At 33.5% G+C, this 23,253-nt stretch overlaps 4 protein-coding genes across 8 annotated transcripts; 2 read left to right on the top strand and 2 right to left on the bottom strand.

Moving 5' to 3' along the window:
- The first annotated feature begins 554 nt into the window (after positions 1–554).
- On the top strand, positions 555–3,053 carry LOC111717830 (retinol dehydrogenase 13). Its single transcript, XM_023493279.1, has 3 exons — positions 555–1,582; positions 2,394–2,482; positions 2,815–3,053. The coding sequence occupies exons 1-3, from the start codon at positions 800–802 to the stop codon at positions 2,909–2,911; spliced, it is 969 nt and encodes a 322-aa protein (XP_023349047.1). The 5' UTR covers positions 555–799; the 3' UTR covers positions 2,912–3,053.
- A 49-nt stretch (positions 3,054–3,102) lies between these two features.
- Positions 3,103–6,038, bottom strand: LOC111717829 (uncharacterized). Of its 2 annotated transcripts, XM_023493277.1 has the most exons (5): positions 5,856–6,038; positions 5,225–5,681; positions 4,262–4,491; positions 3,850–4,001; positions 3,103–3,301 (listed from the first exon to the last, which is right to left on the bottom strand). In XM_023493277.1, the coding sequence occupies exons 1-5, from the start codon at positions 6,012–6,014 to the stop codon at positions 3,271–3,273; spliced, it is 1,029 nt and encodes a 342-aa protein (XP_023349045.1). In that variant the 5' UTR covers positions 6,015–6,038; the 3' UTR covers positions 3,103–3,270. The 2 variants fall into 2 exon arrangements, with proteins under 2 accessions (XP_023349045.1, XP_023349046.1); XM_023493278.1 differs by lacking the exon at positions 3,103–3,301 and having other exon boundaries at positions 3,865–4,005.
- Positions 6,039–6,593: 555 nt separating this feature from the next.
- On the bottom strand, positions 6,594–9,623 carry LOC111717831 (oxidoreductase-like domain-containing protein 1). 2 transcript variants are annotated; one of them, XM_023493282.1, is made up of 5 exons: positions 9,502–9,623; positions 8,826–8,879; positions 6,938–7,040; positions 6,791–6,864; positions 6,594–6,678 (listed from the first exon to the last, which is right to left on the bottom strand). In XM_023493282.1, exons 1-5 carry the CDS (start codon positions 9,581–9,583, stop codon positions 6,665–6,667), a joined length of 327 nt encoding a protein of 108 aa, XP_023349050.1. In that variant the 5' UTR covers positions 9,584–9,623; the 3' UTR covers positions 6,594–6,664. The 2 variants fall into 2 exon arrangements, with proteins under 2 accessions (XP_023349050.1, XP_023349048.1); XM_023493280.1 differs by having other exon boundaries at positions 6,795–6,864.
- A 1,391-nt stretch (positions 9,624–11,014) lies between these two features.
- Positions 11,015–19,548, top strand: LOC111717828 (ubiquitin-conjugating enzyme E2 Q2). Of its 3 annotated transcripts, none has more exons than XR_002768926.1 (12): positions 11,015–11,125; positions 12,242–12,332; positions 12,911–13,027; positions 13,561–13,653; positions 14,194–14,337; positions 15,201–15,341; positions 15,727–15,867; positions 16,573–16,680; positions 16,892–16,987; positions 17,267–17,333; positions 18,046–18,824; positions 19,168–19,548. XR_002768926.1 is itself a non-coding variant. In XM_023493275.1 (11 exons), the coding sequence occupies exons 1-11, from the start codon at positions 11,055–11,057 to the stop codon at positions 18,075–18,077; spliced, it is 1,101 nt and encodes a 366-aa protein (XP_023349043.1). In that variant the 5' UTR covers positions 11,015–11,054; the 3' UTR covers positions 18,078–19,548. The 3 variants fall into 3 exon arrangements, 1 of the variants encoding a protein (XP_023349043.1); XR_002768925.1 differs by having other exon boundaries at positions 19,155–19,548; XM_023493275.1 differs by having other exon boundaries at positions 18,046–19,548.
- The last annotated feature ends 3,705 nt before the right edge of the window (positions 19,549–23,253 follow it).

Here is a 23,253-nt window from a genome sequence, read left to right as displayed (position 1 = left end):
CATGGGTTATAAGAAGAAATGGTATATATTAAACACAGAGCCAGACCTGCAACATTTGCAAATGTCTGGTTTTTTCGACTTCAAACCCTTAAAACACCGCTTTCATTTACAAAAAAAAATCCACCCCGAACCCGTGGAAATAAAGTTTCGCCCCCTCCCCCCCCTCACAACACTACTAGTTGCGCCACTGGCTAGCTCTGATGCAGTTAAGTGATAACTTTAAAGATAAAAAGTTTAAGTTATAGTTTTTCGAGCAAATAAATTATTTTTAGGATCTATAATGTTAGTAAACCACAAAATTTAGTGTATTTAATGTATTTTAATGGAGTTAATTGAAGTTTTGAACAAAAGTATTCCGGGGGAGGAGGACAAAAAAAAATTAATTTTGCCCCCCCCCCCCAGGCTAAAATCCCGCATACGCGCCTGATGGAATACGAGTGAATGCATATGCAGGCAAAAAAGAAAGAAAATCTGCCATACGTATTCTTTGATCTCCTGAGGAAAGCCAACCAACAACCCCGCTCGGCCAGTTCAGGCCAGTACACAGAATTCAGTCCTACTCCTAGTCTCTACTCTCTTTCTCTACTACAGTTCAATTCAGTCAGTCTGCGCTGTATTATATAGATTTAACCCGGATACAATAGATGTTCAGCAACCCAACACTGTGAACATTGTAAGGCTTCGGAATCAGAGAACTCGGTTATATATTACAAGGATTACAAGTGCAAAGTGACATTAACCACACAATCAGCGAAGTAGCAGAATATATAAAAGTAAAAAATATTCAAGAAAAACTACTATGTCAATTTTACCAACAATTGCTGGTGGCAGCATTGCAGCGATTTTATCATTAAACTGCATAAAAGTTTGGATGCAAGGACCAAAATGTCTCTCTAAGAAACGATTAGATGGGAAGGTTGTCGTGGTAACAGGAGCTAACACTGGTATAGGTAAGGTGTGCGCCCAAGAGTTGAGCAGAAGGGGCGCAAAGGTGATAATGTTGTGCAGGAGTTTAGAACGAGGAGAGACAGCTGCTAATGATATTCGAGAAACGGAAGGAGAGATATTAGTAGAACGGATGGATCTTAGCAGTTTTAAGAGTATCAGAGAGTGTGCGGAGAAACTGAACAGGAACCTAGACAAGATTGATATCCTTCTCAACAATGCAGGAATAATGGCCTGTCCCTTGAGCAGGACCGAGGACGGGTTGGAGATGCAGATTGGGACGAATCATTTCGGACATTTCCTTCTGACAGACCTTCTCCTTCCTCTCCTGCATAAAGGAGGTCCAGGAACTAGGATTGTCAATGTCAGTTCTACTGCGCATGAGCGTGGACAAATGTTCTTTGATGATATCAACTTCCACAAGATCAAGTATGAACCCTTTAAAGCTTATTCCCAATCTAAACTCGCCAATGTTTTGTTTTCATCTGAATTAGCCGAGAGAGAAGCTAAGAATGGAATTAACGTCTATTCACTGCATCCTGGAGTGATTGCAACAGATCTAGGCCGGCACATGGGGGACAGTTATGGAGCTTTAGTTGGTGTATTTGTTAAGTGGGCTGTCATGCCATTCATAAAGGTAAAATGATGTTTGCAACAAATTTAAGAGTATAAATAATAAATATGCAAGTTCTATCTGATGTTACTTTGAAAAACATTGTATAAACTGTTCTAAGTTCTAGTAAGTTCATTCATAATTTCAAGGAATCTTCAAATTAGTTTCGATTTTTTGTTTAAAAAATTAAAAATGGACGAAATTTTCTTGATTCTTAGTAAAATTTTACCCTTCCCTCTCCTTTAATACTATAATATACAAAACACATCGTCGTAAGATATAAAAACACATCCTCCTACAATATACAAAACACATCGTCCTAAAATATACGAAACACATCGTACTACAATATAAAAACACGATCGTACTACAATATACAAAACACATCGTTCTACAATATACAAAACACATGATCCTAATATATACAAAAACACATACTCCTAAAATATACAAAACACATCCTCCTACAATATACAAAACACTTCCTAATAATACAAAAACACATCCTCCTACAATATACAAAACAAATCCTATTATATACAAAAAAACATCCTCCTACAATATACAAAACACTTCCTAATAATACAAAAACACATCCTCCTACAATATACAAAACACATCCTAATAATACAAAAACACATCCTCCTACAATATACAAAACAAATCCTATTATATACAAAAAAACATCCTCCTACAATATACAAAACACTTCCTAATAATACAAAAACACATCCTCCTACAATATACAAAACACATCCTAATAATACAAAAACACATCCTCCTACAATATATAAAACACATCGTCCATTATTTATTAAATGTTTGCTATTTCTAGACTGTAGAGTCTGGTGCACAGACAAGTCTATTTTGTTGCTTGGATGATTCACTAGAGAATCAAACTGGAAGATACTACAGTGATTGCAGGTTTTAATCAAACTTAAATAAATATAAACAGAGCTGGGATCTTTTGTTACTCTCTAGATTAATTTAATCTTTTTTCGATATCCTGCATGGTAATCATATTCAGTCAGGGGTTGAAGGGAAAACGATCAAAGGGTTAAAGGGAGCTTTGATCAGGGGAAGAATATCTGAACTGAAGAGATTAAACATTTAACCTCAAATTGGAAGTCCACATGCAGTGGATCAAGCACTCGGGATTATGAGCAAGGTTTGAAAATCCCACGGGAACCCCCAACTGGGAAAGTGTTATTTTGCAATAAAAGTTTTTTTTCATGATATTCTAATTGATTTTTCAGAGAGAAACTTCCAGCGCCCCGGGCTCTAATTAAAGAAGACGCAAAGCGTCTTTGGGAGATCAGTGAAGAACTCACGGGAACAAAGAAATCCAATTAGTCCTTGATAATTCACTGCAGAATCTTTATGTATGTACGATGTACATTAAACGATTATAAATTACAATTATATCAATCTTCCTAAGTTTCTGTGATGTTTTAAATAGTGTTTAAGCCATTAAATAAATGTAAATAGCTATAAGCATCATGTATCTGTATATTTATATGTATAAAGTTGCAATCTTTGTTTGTCTGTCTGTTTATTTGTCCGATCATAACCCAAGAACCCCTATACCGATTTGGCTCAAAATTTAATTTGGGAACTTGGGAGATTAACGGAAATGCTTAGATATTCTAAATTGAGTGGGTCTACTTTCCCGTTAAAATCGTTGAAGTGCGGGTAAACGGCGAGAGTAACTTTTAGTATCCTGGGCAGCCCTGGGTTCCCAAGCTAGTTATAATACACTCTTCTTATATAAAAATGTTTAAAGAAGGTACACCATGAAATAAGAAAATATAGTTTTAACTATGAATACAAAAACATTTCAACTATTATAGCTTTATTTTTAGCGTTGCCCATATTTTATCTGGATTGGGTAAAGTAAGCTAGTAGGAATGAATAAGAAAATTAAAAACTAAAAATAAAATAATATGTCTGAATTCTTCCTTATTCGAACAGAAAAAAATCAAATAAATAGGTTTGTTTCCTAAAAAGAAGATTCACAATTTTTTGCTCTTAGTATCCAAATTAAAAAAAGATTTAGTGTATTTTCTATTTCGTAAAACAAACGGTTTTATTCCGACATTTTCTGAAGAATCAAAACTATTTTTAAACGAAAAATGTTCTTATAATTTGAAGTGTGTGTGGAGGGGGGTCCATCTCCTGAGCTAATTAATCAAGTCCAAAAGAAAAGAAGTAAATATGCAAAACCTCTCATCAATGTTTACCAAGAGGGGACCAGGGGGAAGGAAAATTTAAAAAATATACCACTATATTACCCTGAGTCTAGTCTGTTCCAAACATCTAATCCAATATGTTGGGTTTTGAGGTGATGAGTGTAAGCTGAACCCTTGAGCTTATCTATACCACACGCCCCACACGTATACACGCTGTAGTTGTTGATGGATTTCACTAGAATATACAGTCTAGCCTCCCTATACACCAAGGCATCATGACCAACTCATAAACACACACAAAAAATTCAATGTTTTGGTTGAAAATTGTCCACCACGATCCAAACATTTTTGCAGATCCGGATCCAGAGAGGTAAAATATTATAGTTCCAATGGATCCGGATCCAGGGAGGTAAAATATTACAGTTCCAATGGATCCGGATCCGTGGCACTTGTAAAAGAACTTAAGAATGTAACTTCAGGAGTACGTTGTAAGAATTGAGTTTGTCATGGATACCTTCCTACTAGAGATATAAACCGCTGCCTTCTCACACTTAGGGTTACGGCAGATAAGGTTGTGCGGATCCTGATCAAACCCATCATCATGAACCTGCAGATGCTTGAGGAAGTTCTCCCGACAGGGCAGGGTAATCATACATAGGTGGCAGAAGTTGGAGTTCGAGATGTTTAAAGTTTTCATTTCTCTCATCCTCCGAATATAAGCAGTTTTCTCTAGGTCCCGGGAGCCTAAAAAGAGGTTAGGCATCTAGATTTCTAGATAAATGCTATAAGAGTACAGGGTTACCCACAAAAGATGAGACTTCAGAGACGACTGTAGGGAATTTTTCAGTGCTTAGGATCCGGATCCGTTGGTTTGACTTCCTGGATCCGGATTAAATGGTTCATCAAGTTTAAGCATATAAATAAGCGAAATAATTTGAAAATTCTGCTTTGTTAAAAAAAATTCAGTAAACTTTTGAGAAATAAACTGGTTCCGGATCCGGATCCATTTTTTATTTTTATTTTTATAAAGCGAGTTATTAATTGAATAAGCGTTAGACTTTGTAATATTTCAAGATGTAATACTCAGTCAAATTTGCCAAAAATTTCTTTGTAAAGCAGTTGTTTAACAAATTAACAACCGATATATTAATCTTAAGTTGAATTGAAAAAATTGTTAAAGTTGTGATTTTTTTGTGTAACATTGCTGGATTTTTGAAAATCACACTTTAAAATCCCTAAATATACCATTTAAAAAAGTATTTTTGGCCGGAAGACTCAAATGATGGAATGGAAGACTACGGTTGTGGCTAATGGCCGCCGGAAGACAAAAAAGAGTAATTTATGGCATGGAAGGGGAAAATATTGTGGCTTATGGCCGACTGCCTTCCCCCGCTAATAAAACACCCCCTCCAGCATGAAAAGACCTTAAAAATCAAACCTCAAGTGTGTCAAAAACATATGTGATGCCCAACCTTCCCTATACAGAAGTTTAAATGAAGTAAATATTCAAAGACAGAGTAAAATTGTTGTGAGCAAGGAGCACAGCGCAATTCTTTTGCAACCCCCGGCTGCAGCAGCTTCCAGTTGTCGGACCCAAGGTGGAATATTATCATGTGTGTTCTCAACTCAACCAGAGACTCTAACACTTTTCTGCATTGAGTACAGGTTCTAGTGGTTGGGTCAAGGTTCACAATATTATCAAGAAGCCTTTTATAACTCTTAAGATGATAAAGAGATTCCGCCTGAGGTTTGAGAACCTCCAGGGAGTTGAAGTTTCTCCTCCTGTTCAGGATTGAGGCCGAGAGGTTGATTAGAGAGTCCAGGAAAGCCTCTGTCCTCGGTGTGGAGGGAAGACTACACACGTTCTGGAATATAAAGGCCAAGAATTCATGGAAGGATATATATTCGGATTCAGGTACACCCGCATGCTCTATCTGAGATTCATCCATCAAAAAAATGCGCGAAAATTTGGTAACTTGGGGGGAAATTTTCAACTTTTCAACAGTTGGCTTCATAAAACTGAAGGATGTATTATTACAAAAAAATATGTATTTTTAAAGGAAAAATATGAGTCAATTAACATGATTTAAGGTGAGATGAATAATATCCTTGTCTATGTTGAAGAAGGTTTGAAGAGCCTGGGCGGTTTGTATCCGTGAAAACTGGTTATATGAGTTAGAACAAAGGATAGAACAGTCATGATCCTTCTCCCCTTCAAGTCTACTCTTCAACACAACATAGGTATCTTCAACTTGGAAGACAAACATTTTAGTTCGAAGATTAACTGCTGTTTGGAGACTTATCTGGAAGATTTACTTCCCGGTAGAGAAGTTTTAAGGTACATTTTGGGGATAAGAGATCTGAGATTAACTTCACTCTGCATAGACTAGGCATAGATCTGCGATAAATTGAGAGATTAACTAGTGACTAGTCCTCTCAGATATTAGGAGATGAATTTGGGAGACTAATTTTTTTCATTGTTGAGTATTTTGTAGCTAAATATGAGAGATAAAGTTTGCAATAATAAATTATATGTGAGATTAAAGGCCTGAGATTAACTTCACTATTTACCAACCGGAGATAAATCTGTGAGATTTAAGGCCTGAGATTAGCTTCACTATATACCAACCGGAGATAAATCTGTGAGATTTAAGGCCTGAGATTAATTTCACTGTGGCCGACTGAAAAGTTTGGAGATAAATCTGGTTTTTGTTCACCGGTTCCGAGATAAATTTTGGATTAAAGATGAAGGATTTACTTGAACTGGAAAACAATTTTGAATTTAGTTAGTTGAAAAACTGAGATCATTAACTGGAATTTGGCGTCCTTTCTTCTGATGGAAGTTACACTCTGAGAGATTAACTTCAAACTTGACGTTTACTTGTATTTAAACCGAATCTCCATTTTAATAAACGATTTAATCATCGGATCCTAAAAGAGCAGGGAATAATTGTTTAAGAATCGTTAAATTTTAATGTGTTTTTTTGGTAAATGTTGACAGTTTGAAAATCTCCGAAGGATAAGTACTTTATTTAAAAATTCCCTGCCTGAATTTTTTCTTCAACTTCAGATAAAAGGGTTTCCATATTTAACTTTTCAGCTCTGTTCTCAAAATATCTAAATAATGTTTTTCAAATCTAAGGGTCAATCTTATTCCCTGTATCATTTTGAACATTGTTTTAATCTTTACCTTGCTAAATCTTCAGCGTAATTCAACCAGACGCAGTTAGCACACCCAGACATACAACATGTCGTTGGTACCTCAGGTACTCCTGTATTCTTTGCTTTACTACCTATATAATATACACAAGTAAATTACATTATTTTCCCCTTCAAGGGACTGTAAGTATAACTTCAAGTAAACAGGGGCGGATACAGGATTTAAGTGAGGGGGGTGCTAGATTTATTTCGGAACAAAAACATCCAGATTAAGGAACAAAATTTTTTTAAGATATATATTTTCCTGTTTTGCACTAGGTTTTCTTGCCCTTAAGTGCTATTAAGGAGCTATTCTGAAATCTAAGGGGGGGCTACGTCCCCCCCTGAATTCTTCAGAGGGTTGCGAAGGCCCTGCCGCCACCTCCTTTATCCGCCCCTGCAAGTGAGCCTTCATGTTAAGATGGTAATGATGCCCGATTCACAACGCATTATTCTTTCAGGAAATTAAGTATATAAGAATTATCAGAATTTAAAACACTAGAAATTCAAGGCGCTTCGCGCCCTTCTTTCTAGCCTTAGATGGCGCGTCGCGCCCATCTTCTAAATTAGTTGTGAACATGTTCTCTTTGTGTACATCGTAAAACAAAACAAAAATAATTCGCGGATTTTTACAAAAAATTTCGCGGATTTTCAAAATTTTTAAAAATTTAATGACTATCGAATTTTGATAGAGACAAATATTTGAAATTTTGATTTTTCATAAACCTTCCCTGGGGTCCCTAGATGTCCCACAAAAAATTTGGGCCCGATCGGTTCAGCCGTTTTGACGTTTATTGGATACAAACAAACAAACAAACAGACAGACAGACAAGCCAAATTTATATATAGATGTAAACCTAGAAAAACGACAATATCTTCCACATTATTGATCAGATACAGGTTTCAAGGGTACCGTTGTGACTTGGGCATTGCGAACTTCGACATGGAGGGTACCTTGCAATTACGCAATCAGTCCCTTTAAACAATATTTTTCAATAATATTCAACTATTTTCTCCAATTCAGCATTAAAACATGAAACATTTTTAACTAAATTAGGAAAAGGGAAAAAAGGATTTTAACAAAATAAAATAAATGTTGGTATGTTGGCTGGTTTGGTTCCAGTATACCTCCAAACGGTTGAACCAAGTAGATTTTATAACAATAGATCACCGGATATTTATAATTTAAAATCTCTCCTGTAAATAATCCTGGGACAACCATGAAAAAAGTTTTTCATAATATCAACAAACAGCAAAAATTGTTCAATTAAATATACTTTAAAAAATATGTTCTGAAATGTTAAAAATATTTTTTCAATGGACTGCACACTCACATAGATCGTTCGGATTTTTCAATTACATCAAAACATGCTTTCATGGGTGTCTAAGGTTATACGCCTCGAACCCCTGAATACTGTCCAGTTGTTGTTTTTTTGATATTTAAAAAATTGTTTGACTTGGGAAAAACGACTTTTAAGTTTCAACGTTTTCAGTCTAGCATTTCAAGACGGAAATAATAATTTTGCTTGTAATTATGAATTAGTGAATTAATTTTCAAAGGGACATTAAGTGCTGAATGATTTTGCAAGAAAAAATCTCAATTTCTTTTCATTTCACTAACAGAAAAATGATTTGAACATTTCAATCATAAAAGTGCCAACCCATTCCTTTAAAAACAGGGGTGTATATTTTTAAGAATTACACCCGTTTTTTTTAGGGTCTGGGGGGAAAAAAATAAACATTAAAAGGCAAGTTTTTTCATACTTTTTTATAACTTTTTAATGCTTAAATGTTTAACTTATTTCCCCCCCCCCCTAAAAAAATTATTTTTCACAATTCAGTAAATAAAACCCTAAAACACCCCAGATGTATTCTTCTACCTTCTAGTTGAGCCCTTGCCGTTTTATCATCCGTCACTGTTGTGCTATAAAACCCTATTAATAGAAAAAATCTTCAACATTCACTTATTTGATTTTTCTTGAATTCAACCTCTAACTCCTCTGACAAACATATTAAAACTAGTTCTAAAATTAGGATAAAATTCAAGTTAATATTGGTGAGGAAATATCTGAATGTAACACAGACGGCGTATTATAGTTTGTAAAATGAACTACGCAGTAGTAATGACGCATCAGAGAGATTAGGGAAACCAGCCCCCCCCTCCGGTCCCCCTTCCACATACCGCCCCTCTTTACCAGAATCAAATCATTCCTCGTCCAATAAAATAAATTGTTGTCAAAGTTTTAATTTGACAATCAAATTGGGCCATGAATTTTAAGATTGAAGAAAGACAAGAATTTAACAATTTAAATTGTGATCGTTCAATTAATACTGGCAAACAAGATAACTGACCAAATTATCAGGTAGTGTGTCCCAATAAACATGGGAATTTGTGACGACTTTATGATAATATAACCCCAGTCCTTCGTGTTATTAGAATTTCATTGAAATTTACTTAAGAGAGTGGAAAGGTGTGCGAGGGGGAGGGGGTCCAACCGATCAAGAAGGAAAGGGTGGATGGGTGTGTGGGAGAATACAACTAAAAAGATTAATTACCTGACGCAAATATATTTGCTACAAGGTTTAGTCTCTGATTTAGTCTCCACCAAGCGTGAATCTGATGTGCACGAACGGACATTAAAATAAAGTAACAAATCTGAAATTAGAATTATTTTTAAAGCAACATTATTCAAATAATTCTAGGACACAATTCTTATAAAAATTTTGCCACTTGGCTTGCTCTATCCCGTCCTAATCTAAGCGCTTTGCGCAAAAACGTCTTTGAGGCCAAATTATACAAATTAATGCACTTTACAGCCATAAATATCAACTATTTTCGTATCATGATAATTAAAGGCTACAACTCTTGCCGATAAGAGAGTGGGGGGGGGGGGCATCCTATTTACAATTAACCCTTATCGGTAATTTCCTAGAGAACGATTTTTGGACCCTCCCCCTCTCTCCTAGCCTGTCCTAGCCACACCGCTCGGCCCATAAATTTTCTAAACTTAACCTAACCCTAAAATAATAAAACATAAAATAATTTTGCTAAAATCATGTACAAAATTGACAGGCCTGCGATTTCCTTGATATAGATTCCACTTGGCTCGACGATCTTGATCCTTCAGAAATCGTACGTATGTACGTGCGCATCTAACAGGATAAGATAATTTCTTGACTGATGACGTCTGAGACATTATATTGCTCGGACATAATCTTTTCTACTTAAGTGACTGAGTAAAATATAATAATATGTTTGTTATATATATATATTTAATTTAGAGACAGTTGACCAAACTTACGATCTGGAGTACAAACTATGACAATGTCGAGCTTTAAGGGTCTGTCATAAAGAACGATTTTCGTTCTCCAGGGAATTACCCGCGCGCTTTGATAGTAGAAAAACAGAAATTAGTCCAACGAGCCTAACATTAACCCACAAAATGTCCAACATAAAATTAGACCGCGTCAATGGGTCTAAATTACCCGCGATTTGGAGGATTTGAAGAGGACAAATTAGAACATTTTTTGCAGAAAATGCTAAATTTTTCGAGAATTATGTGCGTATTTTAGGCGTTAAAGATTGGAGATAATCTTTTATGATATGAGACGCTCTGTATATGTACGGATGAATGAAAATAATAAATATAGTTTTTTTTGTAAAATAAATATAATTTTGTTCTGCAAACAGCTGCAATTTGATTCATTGATTAGAATCTCTCAGAACTAAAATGTCTGCTGCCGAATTCTGCGTTCCAATGTGCTATCCTACAAATACAACACAAAAAAGTGATTTCGTTGTTTAAATTAATAAACCTTGTGACATGAAAGAGAAGAAGACTTTTATTTCACGAATAATTAGTAAAAAAGGCAAAAAAAACCTTGAAATTGTGTTAATACGCTGCAGAAGAAATATTTAGTTGAAGAACGCGGCACTGAACCAAACCAAACCTCTTGTAAGGTTCGAGTTTTCTCTAATGATCAAATTTAGTACAACAAATATTTAATTTCCCCATGGATCAAAAATCACGAATTAAAAATAGAATATTGCCAATATTAGAAAAAGGCCACTTCTATGATGATTATTTCAGATTATTAAAGCGGCCAGTATGGCCTGCCTTAATGTTTTGAAGCAGGAGATAAAAGCTGTAGAAGCTGCATTTCACAAAACTCATGTTAGGTTAGTTTTTATATTTTAGGTTAGAACCGTTAGTTTAATATTGTTGAGGTTAGTTTTTATATCGTTTTTAGGTTAGTTTTTATATTGTTTAGGTTAGTTTTTATATTTTAGGTTAGTTTTATATTGTTTAGGATAGTTTTTATATTTTAGGTTAGATTAATATTGTTTTGGTTAGTTCTTATATTTTAGGTTAGTTAAATATTGTTTAGGTTAGTTTTTATATTGTTTAGGTTAGTTTTTATATTTTAGGTTAGTTTAATATTGTTCAGGTTAGTTTTTATATTTTAGGTTAGTTTAATATTGTTTAGGTTAGTTTTTATATTTTAGGTTAGTTAGTTTTTATATTTTAAGTTAGGTAAATATTGTTTAGGTTAGTTTTTACATTTTATGTTAGTTAAATATTGTTTAGGTTAGTTTTTATATTGTTAAGGGTTAGTTAAATATTGTTTAGGTTAGTTTTTATATTTTAGGTTAGTTAAATATTGTTTAGGTTAGTTTTTATATTTTAGGTTAGTTAAATATTGTTCAGGTTAGTTTTTATATTTTAGGTTAGTTAAATATTGTTTAGGTTAGTTTTTAAATTTTAGGTTAGTTATATATATTGTTTAGGTTAGTTTTTATATTGTTTAGGTTAGTTTTTATATTTTAGGTTAGTTAAATATTGTTTAGGTTAGTTTTTATGTTTTAGGTTAGTTAAATATTGTTTAGGTTATTTTTTATATTTTAGGTTAGTTAAATATTGTTTTAGGTTAGTTTTTACATTTTAGGTTAGTTAAATATTGTTAAGGTTAGTTTTCATATTGTTTAGGTTAGTTTTTACATTGTTTAGGTTAGTTTTTATATTCTAGGTTAGTTTAATATTATTTAGGTTAGTTTTTATAGGTATATTCCTAGAGAACGATTTTTGGAAATAGGTTAGTTTAATATTGGTTAGGCTAGCATAGTATTGTCTAGGTTAGCCTACTATATTGTATAGGTTAGTTTGATATTGGTTAGGCTAGCATAGTATTGTCTAGGTTAGCCTAATATATTGTATAGGTTAGTTTAATATTGGTTAGGCTAACACAGCATTGTCTAGGCTAGCCTAATTGTATAAATATAAAACTCTTGTTGCAGGTTACAGATAGTGTCAGCTAGTGTTGATGAGTTAACTTGTAAGTTTGTGGATACCACTGGTCGGAAGCATATTATTCATGCAAATATCACGGTAACGCTTATTTTTCTTGCTAAGTTATCGCTTGGAATCCTTTAACTTGATTTTAGTTTAATGATATTTTAAAAAACTAAACTCATTCCCCCATTACTCGACGCTTAGAGAGTTTGGTAACAGACATTTTTTAATTGCAAAGTAGGCGAAACTTTCCTTCAGAAATATTTTGTTTCGCACTGTGCAATTATCTCGACACAGCATGTACAATGCTTAGAATCCGGAATCAGATCCGTTGGATCCGCAATATTTTAGCTTCCTGGATCCGGATCCGCAAAAATATCCACGGATCCGGATCCAAGAGCAAAATATCGACCAAAAACTGCTAAAAAACTCTTCTGCTCTCAAAGCTCAAATCTGAACTGTTACGATAAAAAGAGATTGTGAAAAATGTTCATTTCTCTGAATGGTTCATCAAATAAGTTTGAAAAAAGAAAGAAAAATAAATCAAAAATTCCTCTGTTGGAAAAATCAGTAAATCTTTAATAAGTGTTAATGACCTGGATCCGGGTCCATATTTTCCCAGTCCTATATATTAAAAAACTTCAGACAGAGGTTTTATCAATTTTTTTTTTCAGGAAACATACCCTCAGTCGCCTCCAGTCTGGTTTTCTGAATCGGAGGACGCTAAAGTATCGGAGGCAGTTTCTATTTTAGCCTCCACTTCCGGACTAGACAACCATCTACTATATCAGGTTAAATAAAAATATACTTAAAGCTTTAATCTATATTTAAGTCTAGATGTTATTACTTGGTCTGAGGCTCAAAAGAAATGTTTTAAAATATTTTTGTCATTATCAGACTACAATATATACATTGTACATTGTACATTAGGATGTGTTAGAAGAATTAAAGTACATAAATGAATTGGCAAAATCAAAATTGAACAATATTCACCTGTTCAACATACGTTTAAAAAACGCTTCAAGTTAAAATACGACAATTTTTGAATATTTTATTAAAAATTATACATTTTGTAAGCGATAGTAGGTTTAACTTTCAGATTAGTTCGTCTTAGTTAAATTCTTAACCAAATCTAGCCAAAACATACAACACAATCACAATATCAAAAAACATAAATAATTTATCCAACCCTTATCAAACCATATTGAATCGTACAAAATATATATATTTTTTCATTGTTTAAACTTATGAATGATAGTTTGGGTGTCACTGTCGGGGACAAACAATAAGATCATTTGAATAATTGATTAATTGGTTGGTATAGGTTAAGATGTTGGTTCGTGAGCTATGTAATCTATTCTCAGCTCCCCTGCCCCCTGAGGTTGATACCCTAATGGTTAATATACAACCAATGAAGGTGATTTTATATTTTTGTTTTTATATTCTTGAGAAATCTATCCCCAGGAGAATATTTTTACCTTCTACATGAATATGGCTGGGGGATAAATTTATTTGTTTACTTCCTCTTTTTTAATTATTCTCGGACAGCATGAAAACGAGTATTTATTTTGATGATTCCCCTTCTACTGTAGTTTCTCCCCATCAGATGTGGCCAATCTTTAAACTACTTTCCCAAAACAAATCTATTTAATAAAAAAAATCAGCGAGAATAAAACGGAACTAGCGTGATTTCTCTTTGTAACTTTTTTTATTAACAAACTAAAGGAACAAAAGGTCGGCCGCTTCCGGTATATTTTTAAAAGAAGAAAAAAATCTTTTAGCCTTTAGTACCCACAGGATACCCATATAAATGAGCGATAAGCTTTATTTTATAGATTCATTTATTTTACAAACAAATTGATCTATTTACAATTCAGCGATAAACTCCCTTTGGAAAGAAAAAAATTATAGCATAAATGGTGAGAATTGTTGAAGAAAATGCACTCCTGTTTTCCAGGTAGTAGAGGCTGAGGAGGAGAGTGAGAGTGAGGTTGAGATGGAGGATGAGGACGAGGATGAGATCCCCCTAGAGATGGAGGATATCGAGGCTATTAGTAAGAAGGCCCGACAGGACGAGGATTTGAACACAGAGCACTTACAGGTAATGATCGGGGTTTTTATACAATATGCAACCAATGGCAGTCGGGATTTCTTAAAATAAATAGGAGGGGGGTGTCGGGCAATGTCGGTTATATGATTAATGGTAATTAGTATTCTTGGTTCCTATAAAATTTCAATAGCAGGTTTCCTTGCTTCCTATTATCCCCTAGTAACCTGGTTTCACGTCACTTCCCCTAGTGTTGCTAGGAGGTTGGTTGGGCTGGTTCAGGTAATATCCGACCAGTAAGTGTTAGATACATCTGTACAAGGTTATAATGCAAGGAAAGTTATTTCAGAGGTGTACGCATTTTTTGTACTGCAGTGTACTGTCTGTTGGCGGTAATGTAAACGCAAGACGAATGTCACAGCCTGACATGGGATCCATCTTTCACATTGAAAATCAATGAAACATTCTGGTCATAGGAAACTTATGTGAATTATCAAAATTTTTAAAATTAAATGCTTTTATCCACCTCGGATACTGAACGGAACACTGATGCATCTATTCTTGTTTACGAATTCCGCCTAGAGAGAACTGGTTTCTATAGTACTCAGAGTATACGCAACTGCAATTACCTTTCCTTGCATTATAACCTTGCATCTTTAGGTGGTCTGTATTGTATAAGATGGGGCTTCTTGCAGATCTCATCCGCGTTTAATCTCCAAGAATCCTGGTTTGCCAATACCCCTTAGTAACCTTGTATTCTAGTAGTCTCTAGAATACTGGTATCCTCTGTTTTCATCTGTATCCCCATGAATTTTGGTACCTCTAGTATTCCCTAGAATTTCCAAGTATCACGTAGTATATCCTAGTATCCTCTAGTATCCTAGTACCCTAGTATTCTAAATAATATCGTATTGCAGGTACTGGAACGACTAAAAGCAAACCAGAGGCGTGATTACATGAAGGGGACAGTATCTGGGAGTGTCCAAGCTACGGACAGACTAATGAAAGAACTACGAGATATTTACAAATCTCCTAACTTCAAGTCTGGAGCATATCAGGTTAAATAATTTCTTCAGTCTACTCAGTAATCGATCACAAGGCTGTCAAGTATATTGTAAACATACTTTCCCCGATCAAAACATTTTTAAACTCGAATTTAGAATACTAAACCTTAAAAAGATATGCGCTTCAAATTTCAACTTTAATGAATACAAGCTGAAGGGCCCGGGTTGCCCGTGGAAAAAAAAATATTATATAGAGGATAACCATGCTATTTTGATACCAAATTGAGCGTTACAAATAAAAGTTTATTTTAAAGAAATAAACATACAAAAACTATATAAACAAAATCTTGATTGAAAAATTGGATAAAAATGAAAGTAGTACTGATTGTTATATTTTAATAAACACCTCATTTCAATCTTCACATAAATTCTCTTAAAGGTTGAGTTAGTGAATGACAGCCTGTACGAATGGAACGTGAAAATCCAACGGGTTGACCCTGACTCCCCCCTTGCCAATGACCTCCTTCTCCTTAGAGAAAGAGAGGGCAAGGATCATATTCTTCTTTCTTTCATGTTTAAGGTATTGTTGTTATTAGTTAAGGGATTGCTCAGATGATTCATTATTTAAGTTGAGGAAATAATAATTAATCAAAGGATTATTAATTATTTTGAGAGAAAAACATATTCATACATTTAAAAACTTAATGATAAACCTGTGTTTTCTTATTGGTCATTCTGGCCGTCATGGACATCTTTGATCCGTACAAATCTCTAAAATTCTTGCTGTTTTTTAACAACGTTAGTTGGATAATTTATTTTTTCTCTCGCTCATTGTTTAGAGATTACAACAATCCCAAACATCTTTTAAATTTGTTCAGTTGGAACTAACTTTATGAATGAGACTCCGTAAATGCTGTAGATTTTAGGAAAACATAAAAACAGAATCTTGTCTAGCTGATACAGTGCTAATCAGAAAGACCCGGAATTAATTTACAATTAACCAGACGACTTTACTATCTAATTTTATAAATATGATCTAATAAACGATAATCACAAAATAAAAATAGTCATGCCATTTCCAAAATTTGATCTGCCTTTATTTGAGCCTTTAAAATTGCCAAAAATATATATTTAAAATTGCTTGAATAACTTTTCAATTAATTTCGAGTCTTTCTGATTATGCCTGCATTTTATTTTATAAGATTATAACTTGACGGATTAAATCAAGTAGGCATCGTTTATCTATCTGATTGATTGATTTGGTTTTAAGAAACGTTTTATATAGGACACGTTTCCATTTGATCCACCGTTTGTCCGAATGGTTCATCCGGTTCTGAGCGGCGGTTATGTTCTGGACGGCGGAGCCCTATGTATGGAGCTGATGACACCCCAGGTATTTTTTAGATTCACTTAACAGCAATAAGAAATAGTTATTTTTTAATGAAATATTCATATAAAACAATTGAAAAGGGCCAAACAAATATGTTTTTCTGTTTTTAAGAGTAATGATTTCAATGTTGTTTCTGACTTAGAATTCTTGTAATTATTTTCCGAACTTGGAAGAGAACAATTTTTAGTTCTTAGTTTCTAATTATCTAAACCAGGGTTGGAGTTCAGCATATACCGTGGAAGCTGTGATACTTCAGATATCCGCGACATTGGTGAAAGGGAAAGCAAGGATAAAGTTCGATGCTCCCAAGGTTAGTTTTTTCTTCTTATAAATCTTAATCTTGTTTTCTTCATAACATGCTCTTGTTATTTGATATTTTGTACTTATAGGCCCTGTACTTATTCTTTCCTGTTGTTTTTTGTTTGTTTTTCTACTTATTTCTGTTCTTCCAATTCTTGTGATTCTAGGTTTTACTTTTCTTGTTATTGTAGGCTTTGCCTCTGGTTCTGTTTTTTCTTTTTCTTGTTCTTGGTTCTATTTGTTATTTCTTGTTTTTGTTCTGTTCTTGTTCTTACTTTTTTTTGTTCAGGGAACCTATAGTCTCGCAAGAGCCCAATCCTCCTTCCGATCTCTAGTTCATATTCATGAGAAGAATGGTATTTATTTCTTCTTTTATTTATATTTATTGTTTTTAAAAAATCGAGTAAATGCGAAGAATTAATAATAATTCGACTAACACTTAAATGACAATAAGATCAGAATAAAAATGTTGTTAATGCATTTCTGAGAGTTTTTTTTTTACTAACAAACTACCATGGTTCCCAGTGCGTTTACAGCTAACCCCCCCCATGGCATCGGAGGCGATATGGGGAGGGGGTGAAGTTCCTCCACCTAGAAATCTAAATAGATTTATCCTCCACAGCCTTACAAACTCATTAGTACGCTTTTGCTCCGAACAAAAAATGTATTTTTTGAGATCCATTTAAAGAATCTTATGCACTGATTTAAAAAATTATATTGCATTATTATTACTATAAGTAAATCAGAAATCAGATCCGTAGCAGGCGGACTTAATAGCCTAATGCTGTTTTAGCAGGGCCCCTCTCGTAAAAGAAATTTTTAAATTGAAAGGGGAAAAAAGTATAATAAGAAATGTTAGGAGGAAAATGACACGTGAGAAGTTTGTATATTACAGATAAAACGCAGGAATTAAAAAAAAAAATATTTAAAGATGTCTAAAAAATGGTTATAAAATTGCTAAATGGCTTATCGTCTTCAGCCAGCCTCAATTTGAGAGTTTTAAGAAGAGGATGCTTTGATTATATAATAAGTTGTAAATATGAAACAAATTAGTTATTTTATTATTAGGATGGTTCACCCCGCCCCAATCTGACGGTTAATTGTCGTCTTCTGTTCCTACAGTGAAAGAAACCAAACCTATTCTTCTTTACACACTTATATAGTAGCATCGGGATCTTTCTCATCTCATCCATGATCATTCATCATCTTGCAATTTTATTCACGATCAATGATCATCTTGTAATGTTTATTTATGATAATTTTTCATCATGTAATGTTTATTCATGATCAATAATCATCTTGTAATGTTTATTCATGATCAATGATCATCTTGTAATGTTATTTATGTCAATGATCATCTTGTAATGTTTATTTATGATAATTTTTCATCTTGTAATGTTTATTCATGATCATTCGTCATCTTATAATGCTTATTTATGATCAATTATCATCTTGTGAGTTTTATCATGATCATTGACCTGGTATGTTTAAAATTTGATCATTTATGATCTACTTAGTATTAATCTTTTGTCATCATTGGGCTACTAAAGAAGTGTGAGGCCTCTTTCATGATCATTGATTCGTTAAATGTAACAAGGATCAATAATCAATCATTATAAATAATAATTATTCATCTCTTGAACAGTAAAAGTAATGTGTCACTTGTTGGGTTCGCAACCAGAACCATACTTTAATATTCGGCTGTCAAATTCTGGTTTCACATAAATGTAAACACCGACTTTCTGCCATAGAAGCACAATTAGAAGTAAATAAAGATTCAGGGGTATTTGAGTTTTCAAATATATCTCCCTATATACAGGATCATCATTCACCGCTTGCAACCTCGGGTTCTTTAATCATTTACTTTTTATTTATCTTTTCATCCTCGCATTGACTTGAAAATATATAATCTTATCTTACAAAAAATTATCTTACATTCTTAAATTGGAATTGTAAGGAAACTTGTTTTTAGTCTGTGCTGTACAATGTACATAGACCTGTATTATTCATTTAAAACTATAAAAATCGGATTGCTGCTGCACAAATTTTATTCCAGTAATTAATAGTTTTAAGTCATTTTAGAGAAGGGTACGATTAATTAGCTTTTTCTTTTTTAATTCGCAAATGTTATAATTTGTATGCAGAATTGCGGTTTGAAACCGATTATTGAATCGCAGGTTGCTCGCCAAGATATAAACTGTGTTTAGAAGCATGGAAATACTTAGTGAAAATTTTCATTTATGTTGGAAATGGGTCAATGGTAATCGTATTGCAGTGATTTGTGTAGCTTTAAGTTATTTACCGACTAAGGAGTTGTGAGCTAAATTAATTTTACTTGTTTTTAGAACCTCGTCGTTATTCAGGCGATTAACAAAGAAATGCCCTAAAATGTCCAAAAATGCATATTAAAAAAGATTATTTCTCAACTGTCCAGTCGTGATAAAGTTATAGGTTTTGTTCTTCGCTCGATGCTCTGCAACAAGCAAATAGATTAAATGAATAAATATATGTCGTATTTCCTTCGCTGTACAATCTGTTCATCTAATTTTGAATAAAAAATTTATTAGTGTAGATAAAACTCGTTATGTTCGAAATAACAATAAGAGTTAAAAACTGTAATTTTCTTAAGTTCTCCCGACTTCGTCAAGAAAAAATAATATTCCCTTGAAGCCAAATCTTTAAAATATATTTACTGCATTTAACATTGTGTATTGTGTTTATATTAAATAAATCTGATATTCTGAACAACATTTTTTTTACTTCATGCGGATTTTTTTTTAAAAGAATAAAAGAGAAAATCCAATTTCATTCCGAAATTAGATTTTAATTTTAATTTTTTCCCGTTTTGAGGTTTGTAATGCAATGCATGTTTTTTCTTACATATTTCTTATCAAAGTTTATGCGACAATGGTACACTAAAACTCTAAATAAAATTTATTTCTTTTGGGGGCTGGATGTTGTAATTTGATTACTACTTTTGTTAACAGATAATTCAGAGTTGACCTGAACCAGAATTAGATGTTACTAAAAGGATCAAGAAATCTAAAACCATATTTGGATCCGATGAGGTCTTCTGATTTCAGATCAATTTTGACTCAAATCCTAGGAGTAGCTTCCCATAGCTAAAAAATTTTAAATTATTCAACTTTTCATCCCAACTTCCCAATCAGAGTCATGGTTTCAGACATTTTAAAATTAGAAATTAAATTTTTTTACCATTATTTAGTTCTAATTAGAACTTTGCCTTTTCCTAAAGGAATAGAGTTCTTGCCATAATCTCAAATTTTCTTATTCCTATATCTTTGAGACCTGTTGGTGTAAGTTTTTGTTATTTTAAACTTTGACTATGTTTTGCCATCACACTCCCGAACAAAATAGGTTGATTAAAATCACATGGAATGAGATCAGTCCCTAGTGAAAGCTGGATGTCAGTTGGATTCCTTCTGCTCCTTCCTGGTAGTTAATGACATTTAATTTGGGACAACCGCAATACATAAGTAAAACGTCACAATGCGATATCTTTTATTTTCGGACAACATACAACGTGTTTTATCACAGTCTTAGATTACACGGAACTTTCTCAACAGTTTTTTTTGATTGGATGTTTTTGACCCTAACTCGCTATGCTCGCGTAAACAGACAGAAACTCTTTCAGTCATAATGACCTCAATTGACCTTTGATTTAATAAGTTCTTCCTTTTTTACAAAGAACATGTTTTTGCGGGCATTTTCTTACTTTTGAAAATTTACTGGAACACCTGTAAAATCCATGGTTCAGGCTTTTCACTCCAAGGATTAGAAGTAAAACTCCTTGGTTTATACGATAAACCCGTGGTTTTGGTGATAAACTCCAAAGTTTAGATGATAAATTTATGATTTAAGTAATTAAATCCAAGGATTGTATAAAAAAAATCCATGGTTTAGATGGAAAACTCCTTGTTTTAAATGTAAAACTCAATGGTTTATATGAAAATTCCATGGTTGAAAGGACAAACTCTATGGTTTATATGATAGACTTCATGATTCAAATGAAAAAACTACACATGGTTTAGATGATAAACTCCATGGTTTAAATGAAAACCCCATGGTTTAAATGAAAGTTCCATGGATAAAATGATAAACTCCATGGTTTAAATGAAAGTTCCATGGATAACATGATAAACTCCATGGATAAAATGATAAACTCCATGGTTTAAATGAAAGTTTCATAGATAACATGATAAACTCCATGGTTTAAATGAAAGGTCCATGGATATAATTATAAACTCCATGGTTTAAATTAAAGTTCCATGGTTTAAATGAAAAACTCCATGATTTATATGAGAAACACTATGGTTTAGATGATAAACTATAAGATTATAGGTGATAAACTCGAAGCCATATTTTTAGACTCCAAGGTTTATCTGCCAAACACCAAGGTATAAGTGATAAACTTCAAGGTTCAAATAAAAAACTATATGGTTCAGGGGATTAAGTTCAAGGTTTTAATAAAAAACCCAATGGTTCAGTGGATAAACCCCAAGGTTTAGATGATAAACCCAACAGTTCAGGTGGTATAACTCCAAGGTTTGAATGAGAAACTTTTAGATTTAGATGAAATATTTCATAATTAGGATGTTAAATTCTAAGGTGCAGGCGATAAACTCCAATGTTTAGATAAATAACTTCATGGTTTAGATGATTACCACCGTAAATAAGAAAAATAACTCCATGCTTTAGTTGATGATAATAAACTCTAAGTTTCAGATGATAAACTCCATGGTTTAGATGATAAACTCCATGGTTTAGATAAATAACTTCATGGTTTAGATGATTACCACCGTAAATAAGATAAATAACTCCATGCTTTGGTTGATGATAATAAACTCTAAGTTTCAGATGATAAACTCCATGGTTTAGATGGAAAATGACATGGTTTAAGTCATAACTTCCTTGGTTTTAGTGAAATATTGCATGGTTCCGGTGATGAACTCTAGAGTAAAATCCATAGCTCAGGCATAATATCCATTCTATTTTTGGTTTCTTGGTTTTAGTAAAATATTGCATGGTTCCGGTGATGAACTCTAGAGTAAAATCCATAGCTCAGGCATAATATCCATTCTATTTTTGGTTTCTTGGTTTTAGTGAAATATTGCATGGTTTCGGTGATGAACACTATAGTAAAATCCATAGCTCAGGCATAATATCCATTCTATTTTTGGTTTCTTGGTTTTAGTGAAATATTGCATGGTTCCGGTGATGAACTCTAGAGTAAAATCCATAGCTCAGGCATAATATCCATTCTATTTTTGGTTTCTTGGTAGGAATGTCTTGAATAAGGTGTTCTCTGAACTCATATAAGTAGTTAATCACCTAAACCATGAGTTTATCATCTGAACCATGGAGTTTTTCACCTAAACCATAGATTTTATCATCTAAACCATGGAGTTATATATTTAAACCTCGGAATTAATCACTTGAATCATGGATGTATCATCTAAACCTATAATAGAAGTTTAAAATATAAACCTTAGAATCACATAATTCACTAATTAATCATCTAAACCAATGAGTTTATCACCTAAACCTTGGAGTATACCCGGGTAGAATCTTAGAGTCTGAAACCTAGTCTTAGACGCCGGGCCGACCTCCTCAGACCCTCTGTTTTTGTAGAGTCGGGCCGGCGCCCGTTTTTGGGGTCGTGCGGGTCGTTTTCAGACTCTAAAACAGCGTCGCTTGTTCTATGCGGGTAATACCTGAACCAAGGATTTTACAGGAGATCCAGTACTTATGATGAAATTGTTTAAATGCAAGAAAATGCCCATAAACACACTTTCTTCGTATAGGAAAACATGTTCAATCAAGGGTTAATTGAGGTCATCATGACTGAAAGAGTAAAAACATGTTTATATGTTTGTTTCATGCTATAGCAGAGCAAATTAGGGTCAATATCATCCACGCCAAAACTGTTGAGAAAGTTTCGTGCAATCTAAAACTGGGATTAAACCCGCTGTATGTTGTGCGGAGAAAAAGATACCGCATAGTGACGTTTTATGTATGTATTTCATGGTTGTTCCAAAAAAATGGTCTATAACTACCAAGAAGACTAATAGACATCCAGCTTTCACTTGGGACAGGTTCAATCCCATGTGATTTTAATCAACATTTTTTTCGAGAGGGCTGCGCCTGTGAGGGCAAAACCTATAAGTCCAAGTTTAAAATAACAAAAACTTACACCATCAGGTTGCAAAGATATAAGAATAAGAAAATTTGAGATTATGGCAAGAACTCTTTTCC

This window comes from Eurytemora carolleeae, unplaced genomic scaffold, assembly GCF_000591075.1.
Source record: "Eurytemora carolleeae unplaced genomic scaffold, Eaff_2.0 scaffold1392, whole genome shotgun sequence".
Lineage (NCBI taxonomy): Eukaryota > Metazoa > Arthropoda > Copepoda > Calanoida > Temoridae > Eurytemora > Eurytemora carolleeae.
Note: the sequence above shows the minus strand (reverse complement) of the source record. Positions and strands in the feature narration are given on the sequence as shown.

What these genes read in the sequence shown, in the direction of transcription:
- LOC111717829 (XM_023493277.1), bottom strand. Translation starts at nt 6,014, where the DNA reads ATGTTTGTCTTCCAAGTTGAAGATACCTATGTTGTGTTGAAGAGTAGA. An exon ending in CCTTCTTCAACATAGACAAG is followed by an intron (nt 5,682 to 5,855) that starts GATATTATTCAT and finishes GATGAATCTCAG; the next exon opens with ATAGAGCATGCGGGTGTACC. An exon ending in TCATTTAAACTTCTGTATAG is followed by an intron (nt 4,492 to 5,224) that starts GGAAGGTTGGGC and finishes ACCTCTTTTTAG; the next exon opens with GCTCCCGGGACCTAGAGAAA.
- LOC111717831 (XM_023493280.1), bottom strand. Translation starts at nt 9,583, where the DNA reads ATGTCCGTTCGTGCACATCAGATTCACGCTTGGTGGAGACTAAATCAG. An exon ending in AGCAAATATATTTGCGTCAG is followed by an intron (nt 8,880 to 9,501) that starts GTAATTAATCTT and finishes TTCTATTAATAG; the next exon opens with GGTTTTATAGCACAACAGTG. An exon ending in AAGTTGAAGAAAAAATTCAG is followed by an intron (nt 6,679 to 6,794) that starts GCAGGGAATTTT and finishes CTGCTCTTTTAG; the next exon opens with GATCCGATGATTAAATCGTT.
- LOC111717830 (XM_023493279.1), top strand. Translation starts at nt 800, where the DNA reads ATGTCAATTTTACCAACAATTGCTGGTGGCAGCATTGCAGCGATTTTA. An exon ending in CTGTCATGCCATTCATAAAG is followed by an intron (nt 1,583 to 2,393) that starts GTAAAATGATGT and finishes TGCTATTTCTAG; the next exon opens with ACTGTAGAGTCTGGTGCACA. An exon ending in AGATACTACAGTGATTGCAG is followed by an intron (nt 2,483 to 2,814) that starts GTTTTAATCAAA and finishes TTGATTTTTCAG; the next exon opens with AGAGAAACTTCCAGCGCCCC.
- LOC111717828 (XM_023493275.1), top strand. Translation starts at nt 11,055, where the DNA reads ATGGCCTGCCTTAATGTTTTGAAGCAGGAGATAAAAGCTGTAGAAGCT. An exon ending in TTTCACAAAACTCATGTTAG is followed by an intron (nt 11,126 to 12,241) that starts GTTAGTTTTTAT and finishes CTCTTGTTGCAG; the next exon opens with GTTACAGATAGTGTCAGCTA. An exon ending in TTAATATACAACCAATGAAG is followed by an intron (nt 13,654 to 14,193) that starts GTGATTTTATAT and finishes CCTGTTTTCCAG; the next exon opens with GTAGTAGAGGCTGAGGAGGA.